The sequence below is a fragment of the Ovis canadensis genome, chromosome 16 (assembly GCF_042477335.2).
Source record: "Ovis canadensis isolate MfBH-ARS-UI-01 breed Bighorn chromosome 16, ARS-UI_OviCan_v2, whole genome shotgun sequence".
NCBI classification, from domain to species: domain Eukaryota; kingdom Metazoa; phylum Chordata; class Mammalia; order Artiodactyla; family Bovidae; genus Ovis; species Ovis canadensis.
In genome coordinates, this window is record NC_091260.1 from 84,358,504 (window position 1) to 84,371,369 (window position 12,866).

The 12,866-nt window shown below is 60.9% G+C and overlaps 1 protein-coding gene across 1 annotated transcript in view; it reads left to right on the plus strand.

Annotated features, from left to right (window-relative positions):
• Positions 1–10,838, plus strand: part of SLC6A3 (solute carrier family 6 member 3) — a 34,832-nt gene extending 23,994 nt beyond the window's left edge. The window contains exons 12-15 of the mRNA XM_069555790.1: positions 668–768; positions 2,034–2,201; positions 3,524–3,595; positions 10,404–10,838. Coding sequence (XP_069411891.1) covers positions 668–768; positions 2,034–2,201; positions 3,524–3,595; positions 10,404–10,427 — 365 coding nt within the window. The 3' untranslated portion in view covers positions 10,428–10,838. The remainder of the gene's footprint in view (positions 1–667; positions 769–2,033; positions 2,202–3,523; positions 3,596–10,403) is intronic.
• Positions 10,839–12,866: the final 2,028 nt, after the last annotated feature.

Here is a 12,866-nt window from a genome sequence, read left to right on the forward strand (position 1 = left end):
GCCTCGGGGCGGGAGAAATCAGCGTGAGACCTGGAGAAACTGGCTCATCCAGCTTCTAGCAGGAGCTTTCCCTACAATATAGCGACTGTATGCCTGTCTCAGAGTGGGACACCCGGACACCTGCTCCCGCCTGAGCCGGAGGACGCTGTGCTCGGGGACGCGAGCCAGGCACAGGCAGACAGATCCCGCGGGAGGCCCTCAGGTTCCTGGACAGCAGGGTCACAGAGGCCGCAAGCAGGATGGGGAGGGCCGGGGCCTCCGTTGGGAAGGCGAGGAAGGCCTGGGGAGGATGGCCGGCGAGGCTGCACAGCAGTGCCACTGTGCTTCAAGCCGCCGGGCCGTGTGCTCACAGTGGTTAAAATGGAAAGCTTCACGTACTGTATGCTTGACCATGATTTTTGTAAAGGAAAGTAATGTTCATTACAGAGGGGAGGCAGGGGTGGCCGTGAGCCTCGCGGAGGAGGGTGGGAGCCCCACAGGCCCTCCCTTGCAGTCAGTGACGCCAGGGTCACCCTGGGGACGTGCACGGGCCCGGTCGGCATGACCCATGCCCGGCGGCCTAGGCAGCACCGTGCACCCTGAGCTCCAGGGGAGCTGGGGGACCGGGGGTTGGGGGCCGCACCTCCAGGCGGGCCGCGCTGACGCCCTGCCTGGCCCCCTGCTGCAGGTGTGTGGCAGTTCAGCGACGACATCAAGCAGATGACCGGGCGGCGGCCCAGCCTCTACTGGCGGCTGTGCTGGAAGTTCGTCAGCCCCTGCTTCCTCCTGGTGAAGCTCCCCGCCCCCCGCCCCGCCCGCCGCGCCCCCGCCCCGCCCGCCGGCCCCCTGCTCCCCTCCCTCCGGCCCCCTGCTCCCCTCCCTCCGGCCCCCTGCTCCCCTCCCTCCGGCCCCCTCCTCCCCTCCCTCCGGCCCCCTCCTCCCCTCCCTCCGCCGCGCCCTGCTCCCCTCCCTCCGGCCCCCTCCTCCCCTCCCTCCAGCCCCCTCCTTCCCGCTGCCCCCAACTCTGCCCCCAACTCTGCCCCCCCGCCCCGCCCCGCCCCGCCCCGCCCCGCCCACCATCCGCCCCGCCCACCATCCGCCCCGCCCACCACCCGCCTGGGGCCAGAGTGGGGCTTGCGAGTCTGATGCTGGGGGAGGGGCGGGAGTCAGCAGGTCACTGGCTCTGCTGGGAGGGCAGGCTGGCCCCCCAAATCCTTGGGTCTCCTGGAAGCATGGCCCCCACTCTGGGCCCACCGAGACAGCCACGTGGGCGGCAGGGTGGTCCTTATCTGACAGCGCTTCTGCCCGGAGGTCGGGGGTCGTCAGCCGCCCTCTGCCTGGAGGCCTCGGAGGGAAGTCAGCCTCGGGGGTCAGCGGGTGCTCCGCCCGAGGCTGGACGGAAATGGACAAGGTTCACCCAACAGCGCGGGCTGGAGCTGCTCGTGGTCTGGGATGGGCTGGGCAGGCTCGGGCCAGTGGGCAAGTACACCTGTGGCCTGTTGCGTTGGAACCCGGCCATGCGTCCACTCCACGGCTGCAGGGCCGGATGGCCGTGGCCAAGTTCCAGTGGCTCAGGACCCCTGACTGTCCTCCCTACCCAGCGGCCCTGGCTGGCTGTTTGGGGCCATCCAGCTCTGAGTGCAGAGGCCGGGCAGATGCGCCCCAGGAGACCTCAGCACCCGTCCCCGCCCAGCCAGCCCAGCCCCCCCCCCCCCACCCCGGGTTCGAGTGCGCGCGGGCAGCCCCGACCCCCGAGGGCCAGCGGGAGAGGAAGTGGAGAGGGGGTGAGGCTCCCGGCCTGAGCCTGCACAGGGGCTTCTGGTCGCCCCTCCTGCCTCCGGTCAGTGAGAGGTCCTGCTTCTCCCCACGTGGTAACCCCGGGGGTTTACGGAGGCCAGTGAGAGAGCCCCTCCCGTCAGCCCCGAGCCTCGGGGTCATATGCCCCCACCGCCGGGGCCCCGCAGCCTCAGGCCGCCGTGTGGGGGCCCTGCCCCCAGAGTCGCCGCTCGGGAGGCCCTGGCCCCAGCTGCCCTGACCCTGCCCCTCGGTTCCAGTTTGTAGTCGTGGTCAGCATCGCGACCTCCCGGCCCCCGCACTACGGCGCCTACGTCTTCCCGGAGTGGGCCAACGCGCTGGGCTGGGCCATCGCTGCGTCCTCCATGTCCGCGATCCCCATCTACGCCGCCTACAAGCTCTGCAGCCTGCCCGGCTCCTCGCGGGAGGTGCGTGCCTGCACGGGGCCCCCTCTCCTGCCCTTCTGCCCGATGCGAGGCCACCAGCGAGGTCAGGGGGGGGTCCCAGGCCTGCTCCCGGCGGCTCCTCTCCGGCCAGCAGGAGAGTCTGGAGTGGGCGGTGACCGTGCTGGGGGCCGGCGCTGTGCCTGTGTGCGTCTGGGTGTGTTGCGTGTGTGAGCCTGTGTGTCCTCACGTGGGCACGCACACGTGTGTGCTTGCCAGCGGGGATCTCTGGGTGTGAGCGCGCCCGCTCTGCATCATGCGGACAGCCCTGGTCTGAGAGTGGGGGTGGACTGGGGACCAAGCCCTCCCTCCTCCCCCCCGCCCCGGGGCTGAGCAGGGGTAGCGGGGCTTCCAGGCAGGACCCCCGTGAGGGCGGAGGTGGCTCCGGGCCTCTGAGTCAGGCCCACTGCTGTGTCCACTGTGAAGCGGAGGGTGGGGGGCTGACCTGTGACCTGAGCACAGGGGTCCCCCGCCTCCCATCGCAGTGCTGGGATTCCTGGAAGAAGAGATGGAGGTCGTAGCCCTCCACACTCTCCCCGAGCCCTCAGACACTGCTCGATGCCCGATTCCAGTCTCTCGAGAGTGAAGCCCCTGGCTGTACCCCAGCAGGTCCAAGCGTTCCCCGAGGGCCACGCGGCATCTCTCTGGCTTGGACGCAAAGGCGGGGGCCCCTCGCAGGCTGGCCCCTAGCCCATCCCTCAGCGTCAAGCAGGGCCAGCCCAGGCCAGGCCCCTGCGGCCCCGGCAGAGCCGGAGGAGGCGCCACTCACAGCCCCGTCGCTGGCCTCCGGAGAGCAGCCCTGCAGACAGCAGGCGACCGCTGGCCCTGGGAGAGACCCCTCTGTGTGGGCTGGGGAAGGGTGTCTGCAGGCCAGTGGGCTGGACCTCCCGCCCCCCAGACTCACTCCCTAGAATCTCAGCAGTGAGATGGGGGGACAGTGACACCCAGGGGGGACGTCTGGCCCCAGACAGTCCAAGGGCCAACTGCTGAGAGGTCCTGGGCGGGGAGTTGTCTGGGTAGGGGGGAGGCAGTGGGAGGGAACCAGCCTCCTCTCCGGCGGCTGTAAGACATCGGGGCCTCCCGGACCCCTACCCTGCGGGAGCCGCAAGCACTGCAGGAGCGTGCGGGCTCCTCTGCCTGTGGGGCCTGCCACCGGGACTCCACACCCAATCCTGCTCCCTCCGGTCGGCCTGGACTTTCTCCAGGGTCTAAGGAGACCTGGCCGTCAGCCCACCCCCTGCGTGGCGGTCACCCTGGGCCCGCTCACCACGCTGGGCCGGCGCCCACGGCAGCCCCTTCTCTTCTAGAAACTGGCCTACGCCATCACGCCGGAGACGGAGCACGAACGGGTGGACAGCGGGGAGGTGCGCCAGTTCACGGTGAGTGCCGCGGGGGGCTCCTCCCGCCCCAGCTGCCCAGCCGAGTCCCCCAGCAGGTGGACACTGACTCAGACACGTGGCTGCAGGACACGCTGTTGGAGCTTTGCCTCTGTCTCCTTCCTTCCAGCTCTGATGTCTTTATTTTTTCTACTTTCATTGGTCTGCTCTGTCACACCTTAACTACCGTCTTAATTTAGACCCTGGATCCTTAATTAACCCTTCTTCTTTTCTCACATAAGCATTCAAGGCTAAGAATTTCCCACAAAACACCCTGGTGGCTGCATTCCATAGCTTTTAACACAGCTTTTTGTTTATTATTTAGTTTTAAATGTGTTTTAATTTTCGTTGTGACTTCTTCCAGCCACGAGTTGCTTGAAACTCTGTCTGAAATCCCGAAATACATGAGGATGTTCTATTTTTTTGTTATCCGTTTCTAAATTAATGGTATTGTGTTCAGACCCCTTGCTACCCATTCTTTGAAGTCTGTTGACGCTCCTTTGTGGCCAAGCGCCTACCCAGCTTTTATAAGTGTCTCTTGTGTCTTTAGATGAGATGTCTTCTCTAACTGTTGATACACAGTTCTCCTTCTGTCCGTAAGATCACGCTGATAACTATGTTGTTCAAATCTTCTACGACTTTGCCTGTTTCAGCTCTGTTCAGCCATCAGTAATCCGGAGACATGTACGGAATATGACAAATATTTGTCCATTTTCCCCTGTGGTTGTACTGGATTCCGTTTTATCTGACCTGCGCCAGTTTTCTGGGACTGGTACGGGTTCCGGGTGATCAATCTTCCTCGAAACCCAGCCTGTCCTCTTGCCCTTGAGATGCGTTTGCTCTTAAAGTCCTTTTCGTCTAGAGGACTATAGCCGCACGAGGTTTCTGTAGAGTTTGCCCGAAACATCTGTTGTAATCTTTTAACTTCCCACTTTGCAGTCATCCTAAGATTTAGGTGTCTTTTGCAAACCTCGAGTACACTGAAATGTTTTAGTCTGGCAATTGGGCAGATTAATCTGTTTTACCTTCGTCGGCATTACTGGTATAGCTGGGCTTGATTCTGCTATCTTTTTAACTCTGTTCCATTTTTTGATGTTTATTTTTCCCTGTCTGTTGTCTTTTCTGATTGATTTTGGAGGATTTGTTTTCTTATTCTACTCTTTCTATTTTTTTGGAACTTACGTGCTTTATTGACTTTATATTTGTTTTTAAAATTGTACTGTGTATATTTCTTTTTTTTTGATGTGGACCATTTTTAAGCATTTTTAAGTTGTTAAATATGTACTTGGCTGTGCGTGGCCTTTAGTTGCTGACACGGCTTCGTCAGTAGTTGTGGCCCCCAGGTCAGTTGCTCCACAGCCTGTGGGATCTTAGTTCCCTGACCAGGGACTGAACCCACGTCCCTTGCTTTACAAGGCAGATTCTTAACCACTGGGTCTCCAGGGAAGTCCCTGTACCAAGCATACAGGGACTTCAAGTATAAAATTAAGCATTATATGAACCCCCATCCTGAATATCACAAGGATTTAACTTTTCCTGCTATTGGTTAATGATACTAATAATGATTGTGGTGTTCAGTCGCTCAGTCGTGTCTGACTCTCTGTGGCCCCATGGACTGCAGCACACCAGGCTTCCCTGTCCTTCACCCTCTCCTGGAGCTTGCTCAAACGCAGGTCCATTGAGTCGGTGATGCCATCCAGCCATCTCATCCTCTGCCGCCCTCTTCTCTTTTTGCCTTCAACCTTTCCCAGCACCAGGGTCTTTTCCAGTGAGTCAGCTCTTAAATAATAATGAGCTATTATTGGCCAATGTTGCATTTATGTCTTTTCTAACCCACAAGTTAGGCACTGTTGTTATTGTTGCTCTGGCTGTTTTCTCCAGAAACTCCCCTGGACGAGTGTGCACGTCCAGTGTTTGTTCACTGTACTTTTTCTCACCTACATCTTTCCTTGAAAGATCACTTTCTTGCCTCTCAAAAAGTATCCTCCAGATATTCCTCTAAGGGGGTGTTTTTTTAATCTGTTTATTTTTAACTGAAGCATAATTGCTTTACAGTATCGTGTTGGCTTCTACCAACGTCGTGTATCTGCGCGCGTCTTTACTTTGCCCTCATTTATGACAGTTTCTGCAGGCACGTGGTTCTGGATTGGGTCACCGTCTCTCGGCATTTTGAGGACAGGGCTTCTCCACCTGCCGCCCCACAGTCCTGTTGGGACGGGAGGTCCTGTGGGGCAGGGTCTCCTGCGGGCGGGGTCTCCTGCGGGCGGGGTCTCCTGCGGGCGGGGTCTCTGCGTCCCGCGGGGCGGGGTCTCCATGTCCCGTGGGGCGGGGTCTCCTGCGGGGCGGGGTCTCCTGCGGGGCGGGGTCTCCTGCGGGGCGGGGTCTCCTGTGGGGCGGGGTCTCCTGCGGGGCGGGGTCTCCTGTGGGCGCGGTTTCCTGTGGGCGCGGTTTCCTGTGGGCGGGGTCTCCTGCGGGCAGGCAGGTCCCAGGGGGCGGGGTCTCCTGTGGGGCAGGGTCTCTGTGTCCCCGGGGCGTCCAGCGCCCTTTAGCTTTGGGGCTGGCTGCAGTCTCCCTGTGATGTGTCTGAGCACAGATTTCTGTCGTTTTATTATGAAACTGTTAAAAGTAGTTTTACTTACTTATCTTTCCCAGAATACTTTGTGTGTCCAGGGTCTGTAAATTCTTGTTTTCAGTGAGTTCCGGGAGTTTTGCAGCTGAGTGTTAAACCTCGCCCTTCACCTCTGCGTGGCCGTCCTGGGCTCTGTGTGTGACCGTCTCCCTGGCCCCTCGGGGTCTCACCCTCTGTCAGGGGTCTTTTTAGGCTCCGTGTCTGGGCTCTCCACTGTGCATCGGCCCACGCATGGCTGTTTCTCATCTGTCTAACTGCATGGCGAAATACAGCCTTGTGAACGACCAGACACGTTCCGCCTTGACAGCAGTTCACCTGCGCCTGCCCATCCACCTCCCTCCTGCCCCCAGAATCAGCACCGCCTCGGTCTGGCCGGTCGTCTCCTGGGCCTTTTCTGCTGCACGGCTTTGTGGCATCTATGCCGCTGCTGCTGCTGCTGAGTCGCGTCAGTCGTGTCCAACCCCGTAGATTGGCAGCCCACCCTGGGGTTCTCCAGGCAAGAACACTGGAGTGGGGTGCCGTTTCCTTCTGCAATGCATGAGAGTGAAAGTGAAAGGGAAGTCACTCAGTCGTGTCCAACTCTTAGCCATGGGCTGCAGCCCACCGGCTCCTCCGTCTGTGGGATTTCCCAGGCAAGAACACTGGGGGGGGGGGGGTGCCATTGCCTTCTCCTGTGGCATCTACCAGTTCAGTTCAGTTCAGTCGCTCAATCGTGTCCGACTCTTTGCGACCCCATGAATCGCAGCACACCAGGCCTCCCTGTCCATCACCAACTCCCGGAGTTCACTCAGACTCACGTCCAAGGAGTCAGTGATGTGTGGCATCTATAGGTACCGCTGAATTCCTGAGAAGCGGACTGTTCGGTTTCCGTCGTTTTGAACTTTATTGAAAGGGCTTCACGCTGAGTCCTTGAGCTCGTCTCTCCACTGTGTGTGGTTATGCACCGGGATTCCTGCTTCTTATACCCACAGTCCCCTGAGCTTCTTGAAGCTGTGAGTTTACAGTTCCCAGTGTGTTTGGAAGCATCTGCCGTCATTCCTCCCGCTTTCTCTGCCTCCTCACCTTCAGCGGTTCCGGTCACACGGTTCAGGCTCTTTGGGCCTCTTCCCTCTGCGTGTTTCACTCCGTGAGCTTTCTGCTGCTTTGCTTAGTCATTAGTTTTTCACCTCGGCGAAGCCTAATCTGCCGGTGAGCTCGCCCAGCGGATCTGTCCTTGCACGCAGTGTCGTGCTCACCTCTAGAAGTCCACGCTGGACGTTTTATGTCGGTCACACCTCAGCTTACCTGTCTGGTCGTGTGGTGCAGTTACGATCACTGAGCCAGGCCCTCATCTGCCAGTGTTAACATCTGTGTCTGTTCTGGGTCAGCGTCAGTTGACTTTTCTCATAAGATGTTGGATTTTGCTGATGCCTTGCATGTCTAGTCATTTTTAACTGAATTCTAGGTGTTGTGAGTTTTGCCATGTTAAAGCCTAGGTATATCTGTGCTACTTTAAATACTCTGGGGGCTTCCCTTGTGGCTCAGTGGGTAAAGAATCTGCCCGCAATGCAGGAGACTTGGGTTCAATCCCCAGGTCGGGAAGATCCCCTGGAAAAAGAAATGGCAACTCACTCCATTATTCCTGCCTGGAGAATCCCATGGACAGAGGAGCCTGGCGGGCTGCAGTCCACGGGGTCACAAGAGTCAGACACGACTCAGTGACTAAACCACCACCAGATACTCTGGGGCTCTGTTCTGGGTCATCATCGAATTACTTGGAGACAGTTTGATCTCTGGGGGACTTGCTTGTGAAGACTTGTTAAGTGGGACCACAGCAGCGTTGGGCGTGGGGCTCCCCGCCCTCCTGATGCTGTATCAAGACCTTGAGGAACACTCTAGTCAGCTCCCAAGACCCAAGAGGTGCTCCTGCCTGGCTGTGGGTCAGCCCCCCGAGACCCAAGAGGTGCTCCTGCCTGGCTGTGGGTCAGCCCCCCGAGACCCAAGAGGTGCTCCTGCCTGGCTGTGGGGCAGCCCCCTGAGACCCAAGAGGTGCTCCTGCCTGGCTGTGGGGCAGCTCCCGAGACCCAAGAGGTGCTCTTGCCTGGCTGTGGGGCAGCTCCCGAGACCCAAGAGGTGCTCCTTGCTGGCTGTGGGGCAGCTCCCGAGACCCAAGAGGTGCTCTTGCCTGGCTGTGGGGCAGCTCCCAAGACCCAAGAGGTGCTCCTGCCTGGCTGTGGGGCAGCTCCCGAGACCCAAGAGGCGCTCCTGCCTGGCTGTGGGGCAGCCCCCTGAGACCCAAGAGGTGCTCCTGCCTGGCTGTGGGGCAGCTCCCAAGACCCAAGAGGTGCTCCTGCCCGGCTGTGGGGCAGCCTCAGCTCCCAGTGTCTAGGTTTGGGGAATGTTCCTTGCATCCTGCTGGGAGGGTCTTTCTGGACTCGAGTGCCTGGCCGCTCAGCTGGACCCTGGGTCCCCATGTACATGCTCAGAGCTCTGGGTGCTGCGACCCCCTCTGGAACTCCGTCCTGTGAGTTGCCGTGCCCTGGGGCTCTCCCACGCTCACCCCATCTCGCCAGCCCCGGGGTTCACCACCTGCCCTGGGCTCCGCGCCCCACGCTGCTGCTGGAAAGTCCCTGGAGGCTGCGAGTGGGGCAGCTGGAGGCCTCATCCTCCTGGTCTCTCAGGGTCTCTGTTCTTTGTTGTCCAATCTGCTGCTGTCTGAAAATGCGTTGTTATGTACATATTGTTCATTCTAAGTGGTTTTGGATGGTAGAGCCTCTTAGGTCCCCGTTACTCCATCTGGACCAGAAATATCATTGTTTTTCCTGCTTTTGGCTGCACTGTGCAGCTTTCGGGATCTTACTTCCCCAACCAGGGATTGAACCCAGGCTCTCGGCAGTGAAAGCCCCGAGTCCTAACCACTGGACCGCCGGGGAGTCCCTGGCCCAGAAATCTCTTTGTCTGTCTCTCTGGCACTGCCCTGCCCATCCCCCCGTACCCTCCCCCCCATTATGAAAGCTCCATCACCCACCCCCTTTCTGTGCCCCCTTCACTGACAGGGACCTTGTCCGCTTCTTCTCAGGAAGCAGCCTTTGACCTTTGAACTGTGCAGCTCTGTGCCATGTCCCCTTCTCAGCCAGTTCTTACACAGCTGCCCAGTAACCTGAAGGTCTCCACCCTCTGGCCCAGGGGCCTGGACTGGAGTTTCAGGTTCCTGCTGATCACTGCTGTTTCTGGCCTCCTGGTCGCCGGCTCACGGCTTGAGCTTCCCTTGTGGGACCTCTGAGAGGCCTCTTCTTCATCCCAAGAAGGTTGCCTTGGGCTCATCTGTGGCTGGGACAGAGGGCCGCTTCAACCCTGGGCTGGGTCCCAGCTGGGGTCCCCGGTGTGCCCCCCGCCCCAGCCTCAGCACTGGCCTGAAGTCACCACGCAGCCACCACCCCAGCCTCCGGCCCCTGCTGCTCCGTCCACGCCAGGCCCTGCCCTCCGGCTGCCCTTGGGGGCCGAGGAGTGTGTCCTAGGCAGGTCCCCGGGGGGTGAGGAAGAGCCCTGCGAGGGGACCGCCTTCCCCCGCACCCCCCAACCCCGGGACGGCCATATCAGAAACAAGCCCCGCACGTCTTGGTTTGGAAATGTTTACAAACCCTCGGTTCTTGCCATTTAGTGCGATCGAATGGCCTGTGCTCAGAAACAGGCTGAGCTAACAGCCGGGTAATCACAGGTGATGGCATCTGTGGACAGCTAAATAGGGACCTGTCCACCTCGCCCACCCCCCCGAGCCGGGAACGGGCTGCATCCGCACCTGCGGGGTCGCACAAAGCAGCCGGCACCGTGGGCTGTGGGGCTGCCCCGGGACGGGATTGGAGGCCCCAGGAGTGAGGCTGCCGGGGGCTGGGGGCACCGCTGGTTGCGAGTGGGCTGGCGGCGTGCACTCTGGGACCCTCCCAGGCCTGTGGCGTCCAGTGTCTGCCCAGAGAGGAGACCACTGGGCCACATTCTGGCCCCTTGAGGCCCCCGTGCTCTGACTTTGTGAAGCGGTGACTTGCCTCCAGGAAGCAACTGGGGCGTCAGGTCTGTGGTGCCCAGGAGCCGCACTGGCCCCCGCCCCCGCCTCCTCCTGGCTGCAGCAGGGCCCCCGGCCTGGGAGCTGCCTGTGTCCAAGGGGCTCCTCACTTCCTGTCTCAGCAAACCCTGTTTCCTCTGCAGCTCCGCCACTGGCTCGTGGTGTAGGCGGATGGAGCAGGAAGAGCTGCTGGCTGCCGTCGGCGAAGACCAGGGCGAGGAGGGCACCCCACCCCCGGCCCTGCGCCTCGCCGGACACACACGCGTCTTTCCCTGGACGGGCATGCCCGCTGTGCCCCGGGAGCCGACCCGCCGTCCACGTGTCGCCGTGTACCGCCCCTAGTCTGTGCTCGTTCCGCAGGTAGAATCGACTGAGCTGTGTTCCGTGCGTTACAGCCGCCACCTGCCCTCCACCCCCGCTGGCCCACCAGGGCCCCCTGGAGCTCGGGCCGCGCCGCCGGTGCGCATGTGGAGGAGAAATAACGATAATTATAGGTCACACTTCTCCGCCGAGAACCCCGGCGCTCGCAGTAGCTCCCTACACCCTTTGCTTTGCTCCTATTAAAAAGCCGAGAGTCATGTTTGCCCGTCTTGTGCAGCCGTGAAATGGGAGAAGCCGCACGAGACGTGGAAAAGCATCCCCGTCTCAAGTGGGTCCAGCCCGAGCCCCGAAGGGCCGGGGGCCTGGGTGGGAGACAGAAGCGCTGTTTATCTCCTTGTAGCTGAGGGAAAACTCGGTAAAATCTGTGTGGACTGCCACTGGTCTCGCCCGACGTGGCTCCCTGTCCGCTCACGGTCACCTCACCGCGGACCCCCAGCCACAGAGAAGGGGAGCTTGCCAGGAGCAGGGGTGCCCCTGCAGCTTAGCCTGGACTCCCCAACCTTGGGAGAATCTCAGTTCTCGGAGGCGCCTATCTCAGCAGCCGCAGCTCTGCTTTCCTTAGGGAATGGCTTTCAGAGCTGCATTGACCCGGGAGTCAAACCCGTGCTCAGAAGGCGGGGCCGGTTTCTGAAGCCCGTTGGCCAACGTTGCCAAGGTTGCTAGAGAGGATGTTAGCCTCTGGCGCTGCCATCCTCAGGGCTCGTGGCCATGGTCCGGGGACGCCCTGCTGACCACGTGCCCAGGGCCACCGGGAGGCTGCCAGACAGGCCCGAGGAGCCCTCGCTGGAAGCGGCCCTCAGCCCAGGCCCGTGGAACCGGCTGCTCAGGGGAGCCACGGGTGGACTGGTGCTCGGGGGCGGGTGTGGCCGAGAGGAGTCGGGCCCCCCCATCCTTCCCAGGAGCGCTGAGCACTCCTGAAGAATGCCAGTGGTGTCCGCGTCCGTCTGTGTTCACAGTGGCCTCTCGTGTGCTTGTCCCCAACAATAAAGAGACCCGCGGGGAGACGGCCAGGGCTGTATGGCCACGTTCCTGCCTGACAGCGTCTTGTCCAGGTGGCGCCTTGGGCGCCCAGACCCCTTCCTTGAGAACCTCCTTCACTCACCTCCGCCTGCCACGAGTGTGCGCGGCTCCGCCTTCCCAGGTCTGCCAGGCTCAGCCCGACCCACCCGTGGCCCCAAATCCTCCCGTCTGTCTTTCCTCTCTCTCAAGCCCTCCTCTGCCCAGCCAGCTCCCCTGCAGGCTCCCCGGGGGTCCGGACCCCGGCTAGGCAGGCTGAGCTGACCGCGGCTCCTGCCCAGCGTGAGCACCTCTTCTGGAGACACGACAACAGAGTCCTGAGCGGCTCCCTGCCTTTGGTCCCTAAGGATCTCCGGTCCGCTCTGGAGAAAGAGGTCCTTCCAGACGCCCGTCAGCTCTGGCCACAGCCCAGAGAAGAGCCCTGCGCTTTGTCCTTCTGGTTGGATGCCACCTCTGGGAGTCTGCTCTGACCTCTGCTTCTGGGTTCCACCCCTGATCAGTGCTCAGGAACCCCCACTCTCCCCAGCAGGTTCCCATGGAAGGGAGAGTGCTCACTGTCTCCCCAGTTTGAGCAGGAGCTCCCCCGCGAGCAGGGGCTGAGCTCGTCTTGTGCATTTCTGCCAGTGTCTTGCAGCTGGCACACAGTGGGCAGTGGCACTCAAGTTACATTTACAGATGAGGAAGCGAACAGGGAGGGGCACTGGTGGGCGAATGGAGGAAGAGGCGAGAAAGAGGAAGAGAGGAAAAGAAAGGGTGGGTGGAGGGGTGAGTGGATGGGTGGATGGATGGAAGGGTGGATGGGTGGGTGGATGGATGGATGGAAGGGTGGGTGGGTGGATGGGTGGGTGGATGGATGGATGGAGGTGTGGATGGATTGGTGGATGGGTGAATGGAAGGATGGAAGGATGATGGGTGGGTGGATGGGTGGATGGGTGATTGGATGGACAGGTGGGTGGATGGGTGGGTGGGTAATCTGTGTGCACGTGGGTGGGTGGACAGGTGGGTGGACGGGTGGAAACAGGTAGTAGAAGTTCTCATGTCACATCTAAAGGCCGTCCTTCTGGTCCAGCCTCACACACCCAAGTGGGGCTAGCCACCTGAATGCTGTGTTTGATGTCTGTCTCCACGGGGAGGTTACGCTCTTTAATGCAAGTGAAGCGTGTCAATTTTGAGACACCTGAGTACGTGTTCTCTTCCTGCCCTGACTG